The sequence below is a fragment of the Myotis daubentonii genome, chromosome 12 (genome assembly GCF_963259705.1).
Source record: "Myotis daubentonii chromosome 12, mMyoDau2.1, whole genome shotgun sequence".
In the NCBI taxonomy this organism is placed as follows: domain Eukaryota; kingdom Metazoa; phylum Chordata; class Mammalia; order Chiroptera; family Vespertilionidae; genus Myotis; species Myotis daubentonii.
Genome location: NC_081851.1, coordinates 58,523,453 through 58,547,164, shown reverse-complemented (window position 1 = coordinate 58,547,164; position 23,712 = coordinate 58,523,453). Strand labels below are relative to the sequence as shown.

The following is a 23,712-nucleotide window of genomic DNA, read 5'->3' as shown; positions in this document are numbered from 1 at the left end:
TCCGACTTACGGCAAAAATTGCTTCACCTCGCACCGTAGGAGCGGATCTCCGACGTAACCCGAGGACCTACTGTAAACAACTGCTCACAAATAACCAACAGCAGCACCGAGGAGACAACAGTCGTGAGCGTTGTCTCAGCTACATCCAGAGCTGATTTCCAGGCCAGCACGACCCAGAGCCCAGGCCGCAGGTCATCGCAAACAGAGATTCCCACCCTACTCTGGGGCAGTGCATATACGATGCGGATTCAGTGTTGGAAGGCCTAGTTTTGAGCCACAGAGAGCTCGTGTGCTTTTGGACGGATTATCTAACTACCCCGAGACAGCTTCTGTATCTGTAAAAACGGGGTTAACAATGCCTGACTTCCGGGATCACGGCAAAGACTAAGCAACATCATGCGTGGAAAAGGGCACTGGGAAAGCTGGTTGTCATGGTCCTTCCTCCTTCATCATTTGATTTGGGTTCCCAGGGGGCCACCATCCAAGTGACAAATCATTCTGACCTTTCCAACAACTGATCCGTTTAGAAAATTTGACTTTTTAAGAAAAACAAAACCTGAATGACCAACTATTTAAATCCTCTAAGTCCCAGCGTGTATCTTTAAACCAGACCAGCTATAATTCATATGTGTGTTGTTAGAAACAAAGGGGACTGTTGTATGAATAAATAGTGGATCATCACAAAACTATAGGCTGCCAGGCGAAGATGACTCAATGATAGTGGAAAACAAACAACAAAACGGTAGTATAAACTGATCTCACTTTTGGAAGGAAAAGTCATTTTGGTATACAGATGCATACACAGAACAAAACCATAAAAAAATAATGCCACAATATTTTTCAAAAGGGGTTATCTGAGTTTATGCACTCAACTATTGAGCACCCATTATGTGCTGGCCTCTGTGCTATGTATTGGTGATACAGTCATTAATTATCCATATAAGGGGACTGCTCTAATGAAGTATATACAGTTCAGGAGTGATTATAATAAAAGCAGCCAATGAGATGACAGGAGATCTAAGGAACCTACTCAATTACAGGTTCCACAAGGCCCTCTGAGAAAGGGACATGTACACTAAGCCCTGAAGGATAAGTGGAAATTAGCTGGAAAGCAGGGTAGAAATATAGCAACAGCAATATAGGTCATGTTCATCTTTCTGATTTTTTAAAATGAACATCATAGAGTCCTTATTGTTCTATTGGTCATATCGTCACACTCCAAGGCAGAATATTTTCCGCTCATACCCAGTGTTGGTCAATTTCCTGGTATTTGGGGCCAGCGATAGGCCTACACTCTTAGGCACTGGAAGAGGCAACGGGAGAACAAAGCTAAATCGCCCAGAAGCTTAGAATTGGAAAGAACCTTGGAAAACATCGACTAACTGTCTGAGTCCAGAAACAGGCCCAGCAACATTAAGCGTTTAGCCAGGACCACACTGCAAGGGCCGCTGCCAGCCCCATGGCAATGGTCAGCAGGACTTGACGTTTGTTTTGTTGCATTTTAAAATCCCCAGTCCTCCAATAGGTGATTTTTTACCTGACCGGCTAGAGACTGACTCTGAGACATGCCATTGGTAGCCAAGGTATTACTGCAACTGACACCGTGAGAAGTCACTGCTCATTGGCTGCACTGGGACAATAATACTGGTGAGGGTGAGGTGAGCCTGACGCCATCAGTCCATTGATGATGATGACACTGAAACTTGTTACCACCCCCAAGTGAAAATCAGCATGACAGTGTACTTCAAAAGCCATAAAAACAGGATTCTTGGGCCCAGTAATTCCATTTGTACCCTAAGGAAATAAGTTCTGGTACATCCATAAGGAAATATGAAAAGTAATGGCTATGGCCGGCTGTCATGGCTCAGTGGTTGAGCATCAACCTACAAAACAGGAGGACATGGTTCCATTCCCGGTCAGGGCACATGCCGGGGTTGTGGGCTCAATCCCCAGTGTGGGGCATGCAGGAGGCAGCCGATCAATGATTCTCTCTCATCACTGGTGTTTCTATCCCTCTCTCCTTCTCTCTTCCTCTCTAAAATCAATATATATAAATATATAAAGTAATGCCTATAGAGAGCCAATAAGAACAGGGGAAAGTTTACAAACTAATTTTGAAGCCATTCTAAATATCCACTATATTTATAAACCTATTTATGAAGAAGCCTATAGCCTGCATCTGTGCCCTAAGCCACCAGAGTAGCTTTCGCCAAAGTCCCCTAAAATTCCTAGTTGCTGAATGCAATGACTACGTTTCAGTCTTCCACTCACCAGAGTGTTGGAAGGTAGTTAACATCCCACCTCCCTGCAGGGCCCTACAGCTTCTTCTCCTCCTCTTTCCCCATGGGGTAGTCTCCTGAAACCGAGCTCAACTACTTCATCTATTCCCTCAGCTTTTCTCTTTCAGAGGAATTTCCTTCATATCCTATTCCAATCTAGCTTCTAGTTCCATCTATGTGCCAAGGATTCCCAAATCCTGACCATTTGGATAACTAGATGGTACTCTCCCTGGCCTCAAGGCACAGTGTCACTAGCCTGCTGCATATTTTCATGTGGATGCTGCCCAGGCTCCTGAAATTTAGTAAGTCTCAAATGAACTAACTTCCCCACCAAAAGCTGCTCACTCTCCCCATGTCTTTCCTCTTTGCTACCGGATCCTCTCTCATCACTCCCTCCTACCAGGAGGACAACCACAACAATTTTTTTTAAATTTTGTTTTATTGCTTAAAGTATTACAAAGGGTATTACATATGTGTCCTTCCCCCCCCCCCCCGCCCTTGACAATCCCCTGGCCTCCCCTACCCCCCAGTATCTTATGTCCATTGGTTATGCTTATATGCATGCATACAAGTCCTTCGGTTGATCTCTTACCCCCCTCCCTCCAACCCTCCCCGGCCTTCCCGCTGCAGTTTGACAATCTGTTTGAGGCAGCTCTGCCTCTGTAGCTATTATTGTTCAAAAGTTTTCTTAAATGATCTCACTGTCCCCAGTCTCTCTCCACCCTTAACTTAGTTGAACGAATGATTCCCCCTTCAGGACAAATCCCTGCCAGGCCATTCCCCTCACTTAGTCCTTCAATGGCTCGCTCTGCCGGCAGCAGAGGGCCCGCCTCCTTGGCTGGCACACGAGGCCTTTCCCAATCTGGCCTCTGCACCCCCAAGAGCACCGCTCACACACGCTTCTCTGTGTCCTTGCCCGGCCAAGTGCAATAGCCAGAACAAGCCACGTCCTGCTGCTCTGGTACCTGCCGAACCCTGTGTCGCAAATCCCTGTCTGTCCCCCTAAACTGAAATGGAGCATCACCCCGCCAGGATGCCTTCCTTGACTCCTGAGCTAAATGAGGTGAGTGCCCTCTGGGAGTCACAGCAGCCTTTCCTCACCTGTACCCCACCCCTAGACCACTTTCCTGTTTTATTACTGTGGGTTTTTTCTCCACCAGGAGCTCCTCAAGGACAGAGTGTGTCTTCCACATGTGTGTCTAGAGCCCAGCCCAGAGAGAATGAGGCAAGAGGAATAAAATAAAGCCAAGCGGTGACAGTACCTTGTTACACTGATGGGGGAATATGTGCTGATTTTGCCCTTCCTGTTTTCTATATTCTCCAGTATGTGGACTCCACCATTTTCATACATTTTTAAAACTCGGTTCATTTTCAAGATGTGTCCAGTCTCTCCTACATAACTCTAATAAAAGAATTCACTGCCTCGGCAAAGTCAAGTTCCTCTCTCCTAGACCTCTCTAGCTCCTCAAAACCCCCCACCTCACCCTCCACGAATTCTTCAGAACTTAGCAAAGTAGAAACACTTCCTTCACCACTTTTAGCAGACAGAAGGACCACCCACACACCAAAAAATTCCTTGGCCTTGGAAAGGTTACATTGCTCTAGTAGCTGAGTGCCAAGCCCATTTTTGGCCAAACATTCGTCAGAACCTCACTGTATTCACAGCCTAACACAAAGGATGAGGTAGATTCGCAGAACCTGCCTAAGACTTAGAGAGCTTGGAGATGATGCAACTTCTGAGTGACAGATCTTTCACCATGTCAACTTGAGACATCACTGAAAGAACAGGGGGGAGGTACCTCTGAAAATTCTTCCCATTTTTGGGGTGGTTGTTGTTTACCAAAACATTATCTTCTTAGGTATCGACATTTTCAATCATACACAATGGCTTGTAATTCTTTTAAATTTGTGAAAAACAATCCAACCACATATTATTGTTCAGGCTGACATTTGCTATTATTTTTCCTTAAAAGAAAACAAAAACCTAATGATTAGTTAAAAAAACAAACCCAAAGAAACCCCAGTTGAGAAGCAAACCCTGTGGCTTAGCAATCATCACTCTCGTTAACAGCACATAAGTGTTGCCTGACGAATGGACTCCTATCATAAATGCAATTAACACACATTTCTTGTGATTCCCCACTGTGTTCAGAACTTGGGCCCAGCTCTGGAAGCGATGACTTTAATAGCAATAAATCAAAGGGAACCTCACCTAGGCCACTTGGGCAGAGTACACTGTTTTCCACCTCAGTCAGCAGAGACCCTCAACTGAAATGTTGGACCCTGGCTCAACAGCTGTCCCAGAAGGTACCTACCTCCTACCCTCAGAAGTCCTGGCATCTACGCCGGGAGGGGTGCTTTTCCCAATGAAGCCCATTGTCAGGGTCTCCCGCGATCACCAGGACAAGCAGGGTCTCTGCCCTCAGAAGTCCCTGCCTGAGGCACTGCTGGCCTCCGTCCTGGGGATGACTCCACCACAGCTGGTGGTGCCAGAGCAAGGCATTTCTGGCAACAAGAATGAAACACCGTCCAAATGAAAGGGCCACCGAGGTACAAGAATGTCAGATCTGAGCTCACTGCCTGCAGGAAGTCAGGGGTGTGGAGAAAGATGAGGGATGGAGGGAAGGAGGGAGGTCACGTGGCCTTTTCACTGAGAACACACCATGAACAGGCAGCCGCATTTAGAATATATACTTTCCAAGGTTTTGATTTAACTCCACACACATTACGGCCTATAGGTACCCATGATCATTGCCTGGGAACTTACCTCACAGAGATTATTTATGTTCTTATGACAGAGAAGAGGCATAGTTAAAAGGGAGAAAGAGAGAATGTGAAAACAGGTCAGAGGAAGATGAAATGATTGATTCAAAGCCACGTGACCATCAGAGGCACTGTCACAGCCAGGAGACACCTCTTGTGCTTAACCACCATTAGTTTATTGCAAAGTGAAGTTCTGGCAGAACAAAGGGCAAGTAAGTCCACTAAGAATGAATTACACTAATGAATGAAGTCAACTCAACAGATAGTACTTGTATTTAGTATCAGCTGTAGGTGGTTTGCAAAGTCAAAATTTATTAACTATTCAAATGTTCAAGCTGTACAGATTTTTTCCAGATATACATACAACATATTTATATTATAACAAAGTTAAATTTCTATAAAATATTTCCGTAAGGACTAAAGATGCTAGAAAGCTTCAATCACCAATTAATTAAATATTTGATATACATTTACAGGTACTATTAAAGATCTGACATAAATACATAAGTCACACAGATGAAAAAGAAGAGCTATGACTCATATGATTGCACTTTTGACCTACCCCATATTAAAGCAGAAAACAAAATTATGCCACATAAATTGAGCTGATTTTAATAACCTTTTTATTAGAAGATAAACCACCATTATGTCCATTTAAACCATCATTCTTAAAAGAGCTACCAAACAATAAAATTATTACCTTAAATCCCAAACTACAATACAATCTTGACTGTTCTAATTACCTTCCCTATTGGTTGATACAGGACATCTGATCCCTCCATGACATATGCAGTGGCAACTGATGAGGACAATTAGCAGTAGTTTTGTATATACAGTGGAAGTAGTAGAACTGATCATATACACAGTTGAATCACTACTTCCACTGAGAATAGGGTCAATAAAAATAATGGTTAAAAGCATTACACATTTGGTCTACCCAATCACTTGCAATCTTTAGCAGTAAATCCCACACAACCGGCATATTATTTGTTGCATAAAATCTTTTACATGTCGAAAATACTTTCTAGTCCAGGTTCAGATTATTAACAATGAAAAAACGTTCATCTTCTTCCTTACCTCCATGGACTATCTGCCCCTCATTCACCAGATACATAGAAAGACGAGTAACTGGACAGACAATTTGACCATAGAATGTTTGCAAGACAGAAATGCTCTATTTTAAGGCAAGTATCTTTATCACATACATACATAGCAATTTCTCCAGTGGTGAACTTTATCACATAACAGTACAAAATTCAACAAAAACACTGAGGTATAACTTTAGTTAACATAAATACAAATGTCAGAAGTGTTAAGACATTCTCAATTTATTTCACATAGTTTACCCATAACTAGAGAAGTTTTCTCAAAGTTCTTATTATGTCCAGAAATACCCGAGATTCTGCATTCTAAAAATAACACTAGAAATTAAATACTCTAAAATCTGTGCAATAAGGCTCTCCACATAAGGCTAACCTTTGATATAAGGCTATGTCAACTTGGTTCCTGAAAATAGCACAAATGTGTGCAAAATTCAAGCTATCCTGAACTAACGTAAGAGGAATTAGTCTCATGAGAGATGATGAACTGATAAGTTTATTGAGCAAAATTAAACTTAGGCAATAAGCAAAGTTTAAAATACATCAAATAAAAATGTTTCCTATCATATTTCACCATAAAACTGACCTATTGTGCTAAAAACATGGTTGAATATGTAAGGTACTTTTTAGTGTAAAGCAGACATACATTTACCTCTACCTAAATAATTTAAGTGGCTTAAATCGATAACTTGGTATGTATAATATATTTAAAAATCTACATTCTATGACCTTTATAAAAGTAGATCTGTTCTTTACTTTCAAGTTAGAGATAGTTTAATAGTTGATCTTTGGATGTGTCCACTCAATGTGTCTCTATAAAATGAAAGATAATACAAATCTAAGTCATCACCATTAGGTGCATTAATATGTAAGCCATCATCAGTTTTGGGCCCTGAAAGTGAAAAATTATTGATACTACATAAAGTGGAAAAATATAAACCCCAGATTTCTGCTCTCATCCAGAAACTTATAGTCACTATATATTTTTAATTATTGAATAGTTTGATGCAATGACATTCAGTGAAAAAATTGGATTACTGATTATATTCATGTTAAAAATGTTGTCCTTATAATGAAGGTAGACAGTATTCATTATGCCTAAATACAAAGGTAAACTAATGACAAGGTAGATTTTTTTTTTTTTAAATCTTCACCCAAGGATATGTTTAGATGGAAGAAGAGGCAGTGGGGGGGAGAAACATCGACGTAGAAGAGAAACATCAATCAGTTGCCTCCTGTGCATGCCCCGTGCCCACCAAGGATCGAACCCACAACCTAGATAGGTGCCCTGACTGGGAATGGAATCCGAAATCTTTTGGTGTATGGGATGACACTTCAACCAACTGAGCCAACAAACCAGGGCTAGATTTTCTTAAGTATGAAAATTACTGCACTCGTTTCCTTTGCCAAACTCCCAGTAACATTAGGAGGAAAAAAAAATCTAATTTTGTTCACCTAATAATTTAATCAAGCACTCTAGAAAACTATTGCTCTGAGAAGAAGTTAAGCAGGAATTTCTCATTAAATTTCCAAATTGAAGCAAAGTAAGGGATTCAAAAAATTAGACTATGTAACTGAATACATTATAACTACAGAGACAAATGATATACAAAATTTGGAAAACTCCAGAGCAAACATTTCGGTAACTTTATGATTTGTGCTTGCACATGATGAAAAGGAATTCAAGGTTGTAGATGGAGAAATGAAAGTTCCCATTAAAATAGCTGCACACAGAATAACCAGAGAGATCCACAACCCAAATTCCACTTCCACAGTGATGTCAGGCATCATGCGCTCGTGGGTTGTGGGAGTTCCTCCTGACTCCTACAGAACAGGCACGAAGCCTGACAAGTTTTCACTGGCACCAAACTCAGATAGTTGCTCCTTTGCAAAAATGTCCGAATGTATTGGTTAATAGTGGAGGTGGGGAAAGAGGACCTGTAAGAGTAAATACCTGAAGTGCTCCTTCCTTTCAAGGGATCTAGACATCTGTTTATTTACTGACCTCACATACCTGCACTTCTAGAGACAGCCACAAATCAGCCACGGCTTCTGCCCACAGAATGAGTCGCTCTTGTGGTGACTGTGACTCATCACAACAGCAACGGGGTAAAATCAGTTTTCTGCTTTGAGTACACCAGACAAGGCCAAGCACTTGCTTCTGCCTGCGCATCATGTCTAATCAGCAAAATGCCACAAACTTAGTGGCCCAGGGTGTGGTTCTGTGCAATGTCTCTGCAGACCATGTTATGGCAGTTCCAACATTTCCTTCTACAGACAACTGCCCTCAATCTCCCCATCTCCAAAAGATTGTCCCCCATCCCGGGAAATGGTAAGACTAGTCTGGGATCTGAATAGGCCAAGAAGAAGGAGAATCCACCAGTGGATACCAAGTGGAGAAGACCCTGGAAGAGGTGCAGGCAGCAGAGACACCCACTGCCAAACCTGAGAGGCAGGAAGAGACCATCAGACCCACAGGCTCAGTCAGGCAGCTGCTGTGCTTTACAATAAACACCCATTGCCTCTGGGGACCTACATGTTCCCTGTAACAAATGAACCTATAAATACAGTAAGAATGATATATTTTTGAGTTACTGCTGGCTATACTTTTTTTTTTTCTCAGCAAATTTTATTTTTTAAGGATAACCAACTAGGGTCAGATTTATTTTCATAATACTTAATAAAAGTATTAAGCAAAAATAAAATAATTATAGAACATTAGGACATTCATTTTAATGAAAAAGTTGCCATAATTTTCATTACTCTATAAACTTTGGGAATTGGAACCATTTTCCAAGCATTCATTGAATGATTGATAACAAGGAATCATACTATCCCTAAGAATGGTTGCTATGAGTATTGCTGAAAACACATTTATTTTATATTTGTAACAAAGTATACCTCTCTTTGAAACCTTTCATTCCTAATATTTTAGCAAAACAAATGTAGCATACCCCAAATCTTGGATCATAACTCCTTTAGGCTTGAAGATTATGAACATTTGCATTCAAGCTTATTAACATCCACCCAGCATATTCATGTGATTTATTTAAAATGTAGCCATTAGCCAAGACCTTTGGGGTATAGGTACAAAATTAAAGAACAGTAAGTATTCAGGCAAACACTATATTAGCAATACTAATCATGAAAAAAATGCCAGTGGGGCTCTATCCATTAGAAGTTAGTCAGACTGAAAAACTCAATCTTGCAAGGTGATCTCCTAATCTAAGCCATTTGAGGAAGTGTTGTTTATAAATAACACTGGATTTTTCTCCAATTATTTTAACTTGACATAATTTCCTGGGGGAATTGCAGAATGATTCCTTTCATGGAGAGGGATTACATAAAAAAAAATCTGGGCTTAGTATTTGTACAAAGCTGCCTCAGGTTAAATCACAGAATGGATCTTCTGCCCAGAACTTAAGGGGTTTTTCAAAGGGCATCTGTCAGGGTGAGACCAGATGGTGGTCATCTCTGTGAACCCCATAGGGTGCAGCACAGCACTGACCTGTATTAGGTAAAGGCTCCTACTATGTGCACACAAAGGATTTTTTTTCCTATAGCAATACTAGGTTAATCAACTACCAAGTCTTGTTTTTTAAATGAATGGCTTCTTCCCGCAGAAATTCAGTGATACTTGCACTTTCTAGAAAATGCAAACTTTAAAACACTAGGAAACCCAATTCCAGGAAGCTCTGACAGGTCCTGTGTTTCTCCAGTTTTTCTCCCAAGGCCATCTCCAAGACAGACAGAGGCAGAGAGCTGTAGGAGCTCGACCACTGACTGTCCAGGGAGACAGCCTGCGTTTCTCCACAGTCTGGCATCCTCCTAGTGCTCCTGGAGCATCTGAGTATGAGAAGCAGAAGGTCAGGGAATAATGAGGAATTAAAATAAACCAACAAACAGAAACAAAGCATCTTATCTCTTTTGTGTCTGTGTGTCTCTGTATCTTTAGGCAAGTGAATACAAACTTAAATGAACTTGGGTTAATGAAGAGGATCCGTTTAATAGTCTTAGAATCCATTAGATGTCTACCAGCTGACAAACTGTAAAAACCAGCAATGAGCACTTCTATGGCTTCAAGCTGATTAGCATCCTGTCTAGATTTAGAAACTCATTTCAACCAAGTTTATTTCTTTTTAAAATATATATATTTATTGATTTTTTACAGAGAGGGAGAGGGATAGAGAGTTAGAAACGTCGATGAGAGGGAAGCATCGATCAGCTGCCTCCTGCACACCCCTTACTGGGGATGAGCCTGCAACCAAGGTACATGCCCTTGACTGGAATCGAACCTGGGACCCTTCAGTCCCCAGGCCAACGCTCTATCCACTGAGCCAAACCTGTTAGGGCAACCAAGTTTATTTCCTGACACAGACAGTACAACAACTCAACTCACAGAAAAATCTGTCCATCTCTTCATTGAAACATATCATTAGAGTTCAACATCCTTTCATGATGAAAACACTCAACAAACTAGAAATATAAGGAACTTCTTCAACATGACCAAGGGTATCCATGAAAAACCCACAGCTAACCTCATGCTTAATGGTGAAGACTGGAAGTGGTACCCCTAAGATCAGGAATAGGACAAGGATGTCCCCTCTCACCACTTCTATTTGACATTGTACTAGAAGTTCTAGCCAGGGTAATTAGACAAGGTAAAAAAATAAAAGGGAGGAATAAGTAAAACTATCTCTCTTTGTAGACGATATGACCTTATACATAGAAAACTGTAAAAAATTCTCAAAACTACTTTTAGAGCTAATAAACAAGTTCAACAAGGTCACTGGATACAGGATCAATATACAAATGCCTGGTACACTAGCAATAAACAATCTGAAAATAAAATTAAGAAAACAATTCCATTTATAATAGCATAAAAAATTATAAATACTTAAGAATAAATTAAACCCAAGAAGTGAAAGGCTTATACACTGAAAACTATGAAACACTGGAAGAAATTAAAGACTTAAGTAAATGGAAAAACAGTGTGTCCAAGGATTGGAAAGCTTAACGTTGTTAAGATGGTAATACTTCCCTAATTGATCTACATCGCTATCAAAATTCAAAGTGCCTTTTTCTTGTAGAAATGGACAACCTGCCCTAGCTGGTTTGGCTCAGTGAACAGAGCGACAGCCTGCTGACCAAAGGGTCCCGGGTTCCATTCCGGTTAAGGGTACATATCTCGGTTGCAGGCTCCTGGTCGGGGCTCGTGTAGGTGGCAACCAACTGATGTGTTTCTCTCACATTGATATTTCTCTCTGTCTTTCCCTCTCTCTTCCACTCTCTCTAAAAATCAATGGAAAAAATCCTCAGGTGAGAAAAAAAAATAGAAATAAACAACCTGATATAAAAATTCACATAAAAATGCAAGGGACCCAGAATAGTCAAAACAATCTTATAAAATAAGAGCAACTCACACTTTCTGGACCCCTACCTCACATCATATCACCAACCTGGAAGAGCTAATACTATAAATTCTTTATAAGAAAATAGAGGAGTAAATTTTGAATTTCTTAGATACAACACCAAAAGCACAAGAGAAAAAAATATATTGGACTACATAAAAAAGTAAAAGTTGTGTGCTGTAAATGATATCATTAAGAAAATGAAAAAAATAACCCTCAAACTGAGAGAAAAATATTTGGAAATCATGTATCTGCTAAGGTCTAATCTCCGGAATATATAAAGCACTCCTAGAATTCAACAATGAAAACACAAATAACCCATTTTTTTTAATGGGCAAAGGATTTGAATAGACATTTTACGCAAAGAGATACACAAATAATCAATAAATACATAAAAAATGTTCAATATCATCAGTCATTAGGAAAATACAAATCAAATGAGATAATACTTCATACCCACTAGGATGGGCATTATACCCCCAAAAAGGAAAAATAAGCATTGGGGAGGGCATGGAGAAACTGAAACCCTCACATACTGCTAATGGGAATGTTCAGTGGTTCAGCTACTTTGCAATATGATATGACCTTCCTCGAAAATTAAACTTATTGTTACCAGTAACCTAGTAATTCCATTCCTAGATATATACACAAGAGAATGAAAAACATATGTTCACACAAAAACCTGTATGCGAATGTTTATAGCAGCATTGTTCATAACATCCAAAGAGGCGAAATAACCCAAATGTCCAACAAAAGAGAAATAAACAAAATGTGGTATATCCATACAACAGAATGTTATTTAGCAGTAAAATGAATGAAGTACTGATGCGTGCTACAGTATGGATGAACCCTGAAAACATGTTAAGTGAAAGAAGCCAGACACAGAAGACCATTTGTTTCCATTTATATGCTATGTCTACAGGCAAATCCATAGAGGCAGAAAGTCAATTAGTGGTTACCAGGGTGATGGGTGAGGGGGAAGTAGGGAGTGACTACTAATGAGTATGAGGTACACGAAGCCTTCTGGAGTTAGACAGTGGTGATAACTGCAAAGCTCTGTGTACTAGTATATACCAAACAACCACAGAACTGTACACTTCAAAATGATAAATGTTATGGTATGTGAATTACATCTCTCTCTTTTAAAAAAAACTTTTTTTTATTGATTTCAGAGAGGAAGGGAGAGAGATAGAAACATCAATGATGAGAGAGAATCACTGATCGGTGGCCTCCTGCACACCCCACACTGGGGATCGAGCCCACAACCCAGGCATGTCCCCTGGCTGGGAATCAAACTGTGACCTCCTGGTTCATAGGTCGATGCTCAACCACTGAGCCACGCCAGCCGGGCTCTCTCTCTCTCTCTCTCTCTCTCTCTCTCTCTCTCTCTCTCTTTAATGCATTGTTAGGACTGCCTCTTATTTATTTAGTTTCATTTTTTTAACTTCCCTAAATACTAGTAGTCTTCCAAAATAGCCTAAAACTTATCAACAAAATCACAATGCTAACAATTGATTGGTCAATTTAGCTAAATATCCAGTAACTATTTCTCACTTCCTTCCCTAGCCACTCACTTGCCTTTTGGCATAGTGAAGACATACCTAACCTCACTTGTGTGGTTTTCAACAGAATAGGAATGTGGGTCACTAATTTGAGATAAGGAAAAGCAGCAAAGATCTAGAACAGGTATTAGAAAGAAGGTATCCATCTACCATCCCCAGCTACCCCTTAGAAAATTTTTGTGAGGACCAGAAAACCACACCTTTTTATTAGTTGAAAACAGCCTCGTTATTAAGACAAGTGTGATGATAATTTCTCAAATCTGATTTGATACATAGAAGCTTTTCAATAATTTGATCTAAATCTGATCCCTGTGCAGGTATGCCCTTCTCAAGAAGACATCTCATTCTTATGTACTTGAAAAATCAAATCTAAAAATCATATACTTTAGGGGATAGTAACACAACAGAAGGATGACTCACAGATTAAAAGGATTCCCTAACTAAGTTCCTGTATTTAAAGTATAATGTTTCCAAACCTTTTTTTTTTCATACACGTTTGGAAACCTATTAAAAAGTGGGATGCACCTAATTACTTCTTGCATGCCACATTGTTCCTATCTCTGCCTTGTATTGCAGCACAGAAAAAATAATAAATTTTAAAATGTTAAGAAAAAGACACAAATATACTTATATTCAATTTCTATCTGACCTTTTAAACTGAGTTGACTGGAAGGTAATAAATGGTGATTTCCCTTAATTATAAGATTACAAGCCATATCTTACCAAGAAGGGGACTATGACCCACTATCCTAACTTTACAACTATACTACTTATATTATTTGTGTGTTTTTTAAAAAAACTTCCAAATGGCCGAAACCGGTTTGGCTCAGTGGATAGAGCGTCGGCCTGCGGACTGAAGGGTCCCGGGTTCGATTCCGGTCGGGGGCATGTACCTTGGTTGCGGGCACATCCCCAGTAGAAGATGTGCAGGAGGCAGCTGATCGATGTTTCTCTCATCATCAATGTTTCTAACTCTCTATCTCTCTCCCTTCCTCTCTGTAAAAAATCAATAAAATATATTTAAAAAAAAAAAAAAAAACTTCCAAACGGTAAAATTTTCTGACTAAAGATACAGATATTAGACAATTTATCTAGAAATAAAAAAATCTGAACTTTCCATTTCTGTCCTATGAACCAAAACAAACAGCTTTCACATGGCCCTGAAAGCGAAGCCTCACAGTGATTTCATAATGTTGCATTTTACTTCCAAGTGTTTCATATGAAAGAGGAGCAGTGGCTAAACACCTAAGACAAAATAAATATATGCATAGCTACGGACACACACATTTCTCTGGTATCAGAGTTTCAGTAACTCAAATACTGCTCTCCACTAAGGAAGTGAAGGTCTTCTGCCCTCTGTCCACAGAGAAGGAAAGCATGTAAGTCCATCACAGCTGCAAGGTCAAGCTTGTTAACATACAGTAAAAAGCAATATGTAAGCTAAACAAATCCTTTGTAATATAGGAAAAACACCTGTCATTACTTATGCTTCCTTTCTTTAAAAAAACAAAGCACTTTATAACAATACACCCTACAGTCGGCCTCTACTGGGTCATGGGCATGGTCACAGAATTATTTCAAAACAAATTAAACCTATGGGAGAAAAAAAAACACCTACCTAATACAAAATTATGGGAAATTTTAGTTTTAGTTTTAATACAAGGTTGCATAAATAAAGCAAGAGCAACACTTCAGATATAAATGACATAGCATTAATTAGTCCTGGTCAGTGAAACCCAAATTCTATTTATTCCCCCTGGCTTCCAGAATCCACTAAATGTCATTTATGCTTTCACTGTACTTGGTACAGTATTGATATTTAATATAAATCAAAGGATTCTCACCAAAGTTACTTAAAATTAATTTGCTTAAATTACAGCATAGATGCAGATAATCAAGTTCAATCCCCTAAATAAATAATAAACTGACAACTGCACTTACACTAATGGTCAAAAGTTGAAGTGCTTATTGAGATAGAATTGGAAAAATCTAAATGTTTAGACGTAAGTGGGGAATTGCTAAAAGAAAAAACGTTAGTCACAGAATGGGACAATATAATCGTGCTTGCCGATGGCATTTCCACAAGTCTTTGGAAGGCTCCACAGCATAGAGCAGTAAATCATTAATTTACTTTCAGGGGCAGAACTGATATGCCGTGCTCTGAGTGCAGATGGGACTAGAAAGGCAGGAAGGAAAACACCATATGAAACATGCTGAACAAACAGAGAAGTGCATGCATCCTGACCAAAATGGAACTTTTCCAGAACATTCCATTCAAGCTTCAATCCATATTACTTCCCATTCAGCTATGACATTGCTCAACCTGTACCTTCTAAATACTGCAATGGTAACCAGGAACTGCACTTGTTTGTATATATGTAAATGGGTACATAACTGAGAATTTTTGCAATTTAAAAACGCTACTGAAAATTTGGCTTCCCTATACACTGGTCCCAAGCCCTCCTTCCTGACTTCTAGGGTGTCTAAAAGCAACATTTGCTTTTTATTTGACCTATAACAAGGTGTCCCAAAGAAAATATTTTAAATTGTTAGTCACAGAATAAAAAACAAAAAAGAAATAAAATAATCCTATATAATAAAAGGCTAATATGCAAATTGTCCCCTCCACTGGGAGTTTGACCAGGAGTTCAACCTGGAGTTTGACCAGGGATGGCCAACTGCTTGTGGCCCCTCCCCTGGCTGGCCCTGCCCCTGATTGCCCCCCACCCCCCATCAGGAGTGGGGCTGGCTCTCCATCTGCCTGTGGCCCCATTGCCTGATCGGGGCAGGCTAGCCGGACTCCACCCGTGCATGAATTCATGCACCAGGCCTCTAGTATGTAATAAAATAAAATAGAAATATGTCCAGAGAGCACTGAGCCAAAAGTCTACAAGCGAGGTTTCTGGGTCCTGCCCTGACATTAGGATGCCAACTCGCCTTAGACTAAGGGGTTTCCCAGGGTGGGGCACTTTCAGTGCTAAAACCAAGAAAGTCACAGGCAAATAGGGACAAGTTGGTCTCCCTGTGGGTGACAATGGCTAAATCACAACCCATTGGGAACACAGTGCCCTCGTTGCTAACATCTGGATGGGACCAGAGGTTTCCAGGGCCCCTCAGTTCTAATTTCCTATGACCCTGAGCACTATTTACACCATATCTGATTGTATTATACATTGTATACCATAAGTGAATAGACCTTTATGGAGGGTCAGGGGGCTCTGGAAATATTTTGGGAAGTTATGCATTCTCTGGCGTTATGTAAGCTTAACAATAAACAGAGCTAGGAGTTTTCAGTTTTTTATTCTTCATTTCTATAGGAAAGAGGAAATAAGCTGCTTCTAGAAAATATCAAGCCAACAAAGAAAATCCTTCCAACACCAACATTCAATTTAATCCATCCTCCCTCACCTCCTAGCTTCCCAGCTCATGGGAGACCTGGGCAAGACATCAGGACAAAAGCTTAAAAACAGGAAATATTACTTTAATTTACTGACAGCCACCGTGAAAGAATATATTTCTACATTTTTAAGAAAGTAAAAACTTACAAAAGTGTGGCCACAAGTAACTGCAAAACCCAAAAGCAAAGCAAATGCAACTGTTTCACCAGCAACCCACAATAACAATAGTCATAAAAGCAAAAGATAAATAAGGCCTTGAATACTTTTCAAATGTGTTCTCTAATTTTAGCTTTAATCCTGAAAAAAAAATCCTATTTTAGGGAATAAAAAACAAGTCCTACATAAAATCAGAACCATTCCTCTTTCCTCATTGGGCATTCTAATTAGGATACTATCTGACTTCTTGCTACTAATAAAGATCCTAAATGAAAGCAATTGTGCCAGGAAGACTGAGTTAGGAAAAATGTCTAAAAGCACAACCAAGAAAGAAGTCCTATTGAATGATTTTTTAAAGGCAATAGCATTCAGGGGAAGTTGTTATAAAATGCCTCTGTCCTAAAAAAAAATTACAATATCCATTATATATATTACTCATAAGTGAACTACTCTACCATGTCTCGTCATCATTCTTAGTAAATAGGTAGCTGAACTGTCTTTGGAATTTTTCCCACATGCTCCTTTGTGAGGAGTCTGGCAGCACCCACAAGAGATTTCTTACTTGTTATTTAAGAGCAGCCTCAAGGTCTATGTGTGTATTCTCAAGCACATGCATAGGAGTTTGCTTCTCCTTGCCTCTTCACACAGAAGCTTCTCCCCCCACATCAGTGCACAGTTTCTGCCGAAATCTGTCATAGACACTGCGGGAATATGAAATTGTGTGCAAGAAAGAGGATCCCAGTCCTCAAGACACTTCTAATTTACTTGGGGAAGATAAGACGTAGTATTCCCACAACGAGTTCCCTGTGCCAGCAAAATGTATGGCGATCATATCTTAATTAGTAATGTTGGGATGCTGTCATCTGCATATTATTTGTATGGCTCACAAAGCCTTAATCCAAATAGGTAAGGAAAATTAAATCCATGCCATTTATTTCAAATATATTAAAATACAATAAATAACAAAATTTATTTTGAGTAGTGATAAGTAGCATACCACTAGTAGTAGGGAAGATGGAGTGAGATTCTTTTTTTTAAAATATATTTTTATTAATTTCAGAGAGGAAGAGAGGGAGAAAGAGAGAAACATCAATGATGAGAGAGAAGCATTGACTGACTGCCTCCTGTACTCCCCCTACTGGGGATTGAGCCCACAACCTGGGCATGTGTCCTGACTGGGATTCAAACCTTGACCTTCTGGTTCATAGGTTGATGCTCAACCACTGAGCCATACTGTCTGGGTGGGGTGAGATTCTTAAAAATTTTTTTTCATTGATTTCAGAGAGGAAGGGAGAGAGATAGAGAGATAGAAACATTAATGATGAGAGAGAATCATTGATTGGCTGCCTCCTGTATGCCCCCTACTTGGGGGGAGGGAGGGCAGATGGAGCCCGCAAGCCAGGCATGTGCCCTTGGCAAAAATAGAACCTGGGACCCTTTAGCCCACAGGCTGACACTCTATCCCACTGAGCCAAATCGGCTAGGCTGGGTGGGTTGAGATTCTTAATGGCCAAAATATCACATAAACTCAGGAAAGGAAACAGGGGGAAAGGAACAGTTTTGCTATTATTACCTCAGCAATGGCACTGGCAGAGAAGTGCGGCTTCTCAAAACCCAGAATTTGTTAAAAATAAGCGGCTGGACTCGATTTCTAGAGATCCAGGTGTTAGCCCTAACTCCTTCACAATCATATCCTCTCTTGCCCAGTTTTTCTACCTAAACCAGACGATGGCTGATATTCCTTTAATGAACACTTCTGGTAATCCTTTCTTGGATAAATGTATCAAGGTCCCACCCCTCCCAGCCCTTCCCTCCCTGCCCCCCTGCCCCGCTGACTAAATTACAGTGTACAACATTAAATTATTCAATAATCAACGACTTTAACTTTTTGTGTATATACACTGACTTCTTCATGGCAGCTGGTTAACAAAGCAAAAATCTTAATTCACGTTGCTAGAGTTTAGCACTACATAGTCATCAGTTTTACATCTAGGCCTAATAATCTAGCCAAATTAATGTGGCATATTATTCAGTATTATTGCAAGAAGCTTTGGTGTGGTCATAATTTATGATGGTGAAGATCAGATCAAATGAGTATGTATTCATTGCTCTCAGCTGGCTTAAAATGGCTTAGCTACACAGCAACCAAGAGTAAGAAAATATTTCATTCCTCTTTTTATGTTAATCCAGTGATAACATCTAAGTATGACTTTGGTATATATATAAATCCTTTCACCTGGTAAGACTTAAACCCATGTTGTTTAGGTGGGGGAAAAAGCAGCAGAAGAAAAATATGGGTTGTAATATCAAACCACTTCTATTATTTCTTATGTGGAAATCTTGTTTGGACATCTGAATGTTAGGACAATTAACACCTAGTAATAGCAATGAATTAAAATACAATAAACTCCAATAAAATACTAAATAATACAAGCTCTCTTCATTCTAAATTACTTGTTTGAGCCCTTTCAGCAAAGAGATAAAAGAAACCCGGAATGAAAAAGTAAGGGCATACTCCAGCTTCCATGAAGCTGCATGATAAAGTGAATAATAGGAACAAAAATAAATCCGAGAATTGAGAAATGCTGGGAAAGTTTTCCAAATACTATTCTTGCTTGTATCTAGCTCCGTTATACAGTTTAAATTCAGCCAAATTTTGTAAGTATTTGTTAAACAGTTCTTGCATGTGACATATGTTTCCAGGATACTTCTGACATTGATATGAGAGATTATAAAACATTTAGAAACGAAAATGTTACTCTCCAACAAAAAACACCATAACTTCCAAGACTCTTCTAAATTCATAAGATAGAAAAACATTTGGATAATAGTAGCTTTCCATTTTAAAATGTTCAAATAATATACTTCAAAACAAAAAAAAAAAGTGTCATTGTTCAAGGCAAGGAGGAGGAAACAAGTCTAAATAAAATAAGGTATTAAAATTAACTCTAGAAATCATTACTTTTCCTTTGCAGTCTCAATCTTGTTTACTCCATAATAAGTAAATTGCTTTATCCCTTCAGCTGGGAAGGATAATTCTTACCCTACCAAGTTGATGACAGTACCACACTGCAGTGCTCACCGAGCAAGACACACATGAATATGAAGTAGCAGTAAGTCTTTCTAACAAACAAGGTGTATGCAAGACTTGATTTGCAATGCATTAATTTAGGAACTCCGTGGAGAGGCTCCTACTATATCTAGCTGATCTAAATTTGAGCTCATGATAACACTGCACAAAGCTATGGTAGATGAAAGTGATAGGCAATGCCAACAGAACAATTCCACTGACAACACAAACTCCTCCAAGAATTCTTCCAGGCATTGTGATAGGATACATATCTCCATAGCCAACTGTAGTCATAGAGATAATCACCCACCAGCAGGCAGCAGGGATGCTGGCGAAGTCCTTGTTGGATGCTTCCAGGTCCAACCCATGTTCAAGAAGCTGAGAAAGTGCACTGAAGATTGCCATGGCAACACAAATGAAGACAAGTAGCATAACCATCTCTCGGTAGCATCGTTTGAGAGTCAAACCAAGTGTCTGAAGACCAATGAAGTGACGGGCAAGCTTGATCACCCAAAAAATCCGCATCATTCTAAGCACCCGCAAGGTGACCCCGGCCCTCTGGAGCTGAGAGTTCTCGCCTGTAAATACTGTCATCAACACGGAGATGTAATACGGCGTGATGGCCAGGAGGTCAATGATGTTCAGGGGTCTCTTGACAAACTCACACTTGTTTTTGGAGATGATGAACCTCACGATGCACTCTGCCGTGAACCAACCTATGCAGATAGCTTCAATTATCCTGTCAAGGGAACAAAAGAAGAATTGATCATTTTATTTTTAAGCATTTTAATAGCTCTTTGAGCTCTTCAGATAGTACTACACTGACATATTAATTCAGTTACTGATTCCAGAAAACATAAAGGACAGCATTACCAACATCATCAGACCCACCAGGACGTAACAGAACAACAAATATTACAGTTCAAATGACAAGTGAACTTGATAAAGCTCTCATTTGTATACTGCGTGTAATACCACTGCATTGTTTTTCGCTTGTCACTAATACTTAAAATCTCTTACTTGGCGAACTGGAAATGAACTTGGACTCGGCTAGCCACAATACGAAATGTGACGTCAGTTATGAGAGGGGTCAGAGGGCTCTGCCCCTATAGAGCAGACACACCCGGGTTTTCAATCATGCATTTCTCGGTAAATTAGAGTGAACTCGGGATCATCTCCTAAAATGTGACTCTGCCTTCTTTTCTGGCTTTGTGTGGGAGACACTGAAGCTGAGCCTGCTTCTGGGGCTTTGCAGGAAAGAATGCCAGCAGCCTCCCCAGCACAGAGCCACCATCCATGCCGAGTGTCGCAGTGGGAAAGGGGCTGAGGACGCCTGCACTGGAGCCAAACCATCACTGGGGTTTTCCCAAAGACCCAACTGGTTTGTTTGTTTTTTATAGCTATTTTGTGCAACAGACATTTTAAAAATATAAGGCCACATTTTAGCCAGAGCAGTATTTCCCAACCTTTCCACATCACTGCACACACTAAACCGAAGATACTAGTATTTACACAACACAGTGGCATCAAGGGGTTCTATTCTTGAAGCGGAAGCCACCAGCCCGGGGGCTCTGGCCACTCTCGCCCCTGACCACAGTCCCCCAGGCTGAGAAAATGAAACCTCAGCACACCCGTCAGGAAGCCTAGATCCAGAATGAGAGGTAATTCGGAGGTAATTTTTAATTAAATTGCATTTTTAGATTCTAATTAAAAGTTACAATTATTACACCATCATTCATTTTCCTTCACATAATTCTTTCCCATCATTGACCCAGACCCAAACATCAGAAGTACAATGGAAAGAGAAGACATTAGAGGAGGCGAGATGGTAAGGTCCGTGGGCAACATTTTGAGAAGAAGTCCTCAAAATGCATGTCACAGAGCACAAGTTATACTGGTTGTTAGTCAGGGAAACAGACACACAAAATTAACCGTGATTCACAGGGCTGTAAAGATTGCTTTTATTTATTATTTGAATAGGTAGTACATTCGCATAGTTCAAATTTAAAAGGTAAAAACGGGGGATATAAAAAAAATTCTCACTCCAACCCCATTCTCCAACCACCGTTCCCCAGTCTTCACTCCAGCCACCAAATCCTCCGTGCCGGGGTCCAGCCCCAGCAGGTCCAGGGGTCCCCAAAGGTGTGGACGGAGTCGGCGAAGAAGGAATGACACGGAGACAGCGTTCAGTTGATCAGCAGCCTAGCCAGGATCTCCAGCCAAGTTCTGGTCTTGATCTCCAGAGAGGCTCTGCTGTTTATTGTCTTGTTACATCCGTATTTATACCAGTTGATTTTAATCCTGTCAATTTCTATTACAAAGGTTAGGGCGTTTCTTATCTCCATTCCAGGGAGTAAAGATTATGTAGTTTAAGCATGATTGTTCGTAGTTAAAGGGATTAATTACCCGCCTGGCACTTAGTTGAGTGGTTTTATTCCCTCCCTAACTTCAGGGGAAAATCCCTACCTGGGGATTCAACCTTTCTCGGAGAGGTGACCTTGGTTAAAACACAGCGCCAAGAAGGTGAGCAAACATATTAAGAACCATATGCCATATATGCCAGGTCCCTTGAAACAGCAAGGATGGACCGGCTCCCGGCAAATTCCCCCTTTTTTATTTTTTAAAAGCAGGCATTAAAAAGAAAAACCTGAAACGCTCTCTTGTATCCATTTTAAGAGTAGGATTGGCGCTTTCTGCTATTACCTGAGTCCTGATCTATCATCCCAGGGAGAGCTTGCCAATCCTGCACTTTCCCAGGGTGGAAAGGCTGCAGTGGGGTTAAGGATAAGGCTCCTTGGGCCTACCTTCTCCCATGCCATTACATTTACCTTTCCTTCCTCAGAAAAGCATGGACGTATTTCTTGTATAAAATGTTCCATCTGACTGGGAGTAACCTTAACTCCTCTGCTAGCAAGCATATGTGTTAAAAGATCAATACGGAGTCTTTTTTCTTTAGACTCAGTATGGCACATCTTCTTAATCTAAAGATCAATACAGAGTCTTCTTTCTTTGGACTCAGTATGGCACATCTTCTCAATCTAAGAATCAATACAGAGTCTTCTTTCTTTGGACTCAGTATGGCACATCTTCTCAATCTAAGAATCAATACAGAGTCTTCTTTCTTTGGACTCAGTATGGCACATCTTCTCAATCTAAGTTCTGTACTATCCACCTTCTTACCCTATTTATCCTCTATAGGGGGGTCTGTAGCACCCTGGTGGAGTCCTATCCGTCCCGAGTGTGGGGTTCTCAATGGGGGGGGCTTACCTAAGGGAATCCTGTTCCAGGGGTTCCCAAAGGTGTGGACGGAGTCGGCGAAGACTATCCACCCTCTTCCTACGGTGGAGTCTGATCCGTCCCGAGTGTGGGGGTTCTCAATGGGGGAGGGGGGCTTACCTAGGGGAATCCTGTTCCAGGGGTTCCCAAAGGTGTGGACGGAGTCGGCGAAGACTATCCACCCTCTTCCTATGGTGGAGTCCTATCCATCCCGAGAGTGGGGCTTATGTAGGGGTCCCTGTTCGGGCGCCAGATGCCGGGGTCCAACCCCAGCGGGTGCAGGGGTCCCCAAAGGTGTAGACGGAGTCGGTGAAGAAGGAATGACACGGAGACAGCGTTCAGTTGATCAGCAGCCTAGCCAGGATCTCCAGCCAAGTTCTGGTCTTGATCTCCAGAGAGGCTCTGCTTCGGATCTCCAGCAAGGTTCTGTAGCCATGTTCCCTTGCTAGGTTCTCCAGCCAGGTTCTGTCCAGGCTCTCCAGTCAGGTTCAGTGTCCAGGTTCCAGTCAGGTTCTCCTGCCAATCTCTGTAGTCAGGTTCAGTCCAGGATCCCTTGCCATGTTCTCCCGCTAGGCTCTGTCTCTAGGCTCCGAGGCCAGTCCCTCTCCAGGATCCTCCGGCATGCTCTCTCCAGTGAAGTTCTTCTGTCTCTAGAGAATGTTCTGTGTAGGTTCTGTGCCTAGGCTCTGTCTCTCTT

At 40.7% G+C, this 23,712-nt stretch overlaps 1 protein-coding gene and 2 long non-coding RNA genes across 4 annotated transcripts in view; all 3 read right to left on the bottom strand.

The window, feature by feature from the left end:
* LOC132213434 (uncharacterized) overlaps nucleotides 1-23,712 on the bottom strand; it is a 126,737-nt gene that overhangs the window by 64,284 nt on the left and 38,741 nt on the right. The gene's annotated exons all lie outside the window — the stretch shown is intronic.
* LOC132213427 (uncharacterized) lies at nucleotides 6,194-18,455 on the bottom strand. Its single transcript, XR_009447996.1, has 2 exons — nucleotides 14,156-18,455; nucleotides 6,194-13,914 (listed from the first exon to the last, which is right to left on the bottom strand). It is a non-coding gene; the product is annotated as an uncharacterized LOC132213427 (long non-coding RNA).
* KCNG3 (potassium voltage-gated channel modifier subfamily G member 3) overlaps nucleotides 18,504-23,712 on the bottom strand; it is a 39,876-nt gene continuing 34,667 nt past the window's right edge. For both annotated transcript variants that reach the window (XM_059659996.1, XM_059659995.1), the window contains exon 2: nucleotides 18,504-20,478. In XM_059659996.1, the coding sequence (XP_059515979.1) occupies nucleotides 19,833-20,478 (646 nt within the window). In that variant the 3' untranslated portion in view covers nucleotides 18,504-19,832. The remainder of the gene's footprint in view (nucleotides 20,479-23,712) is intronic.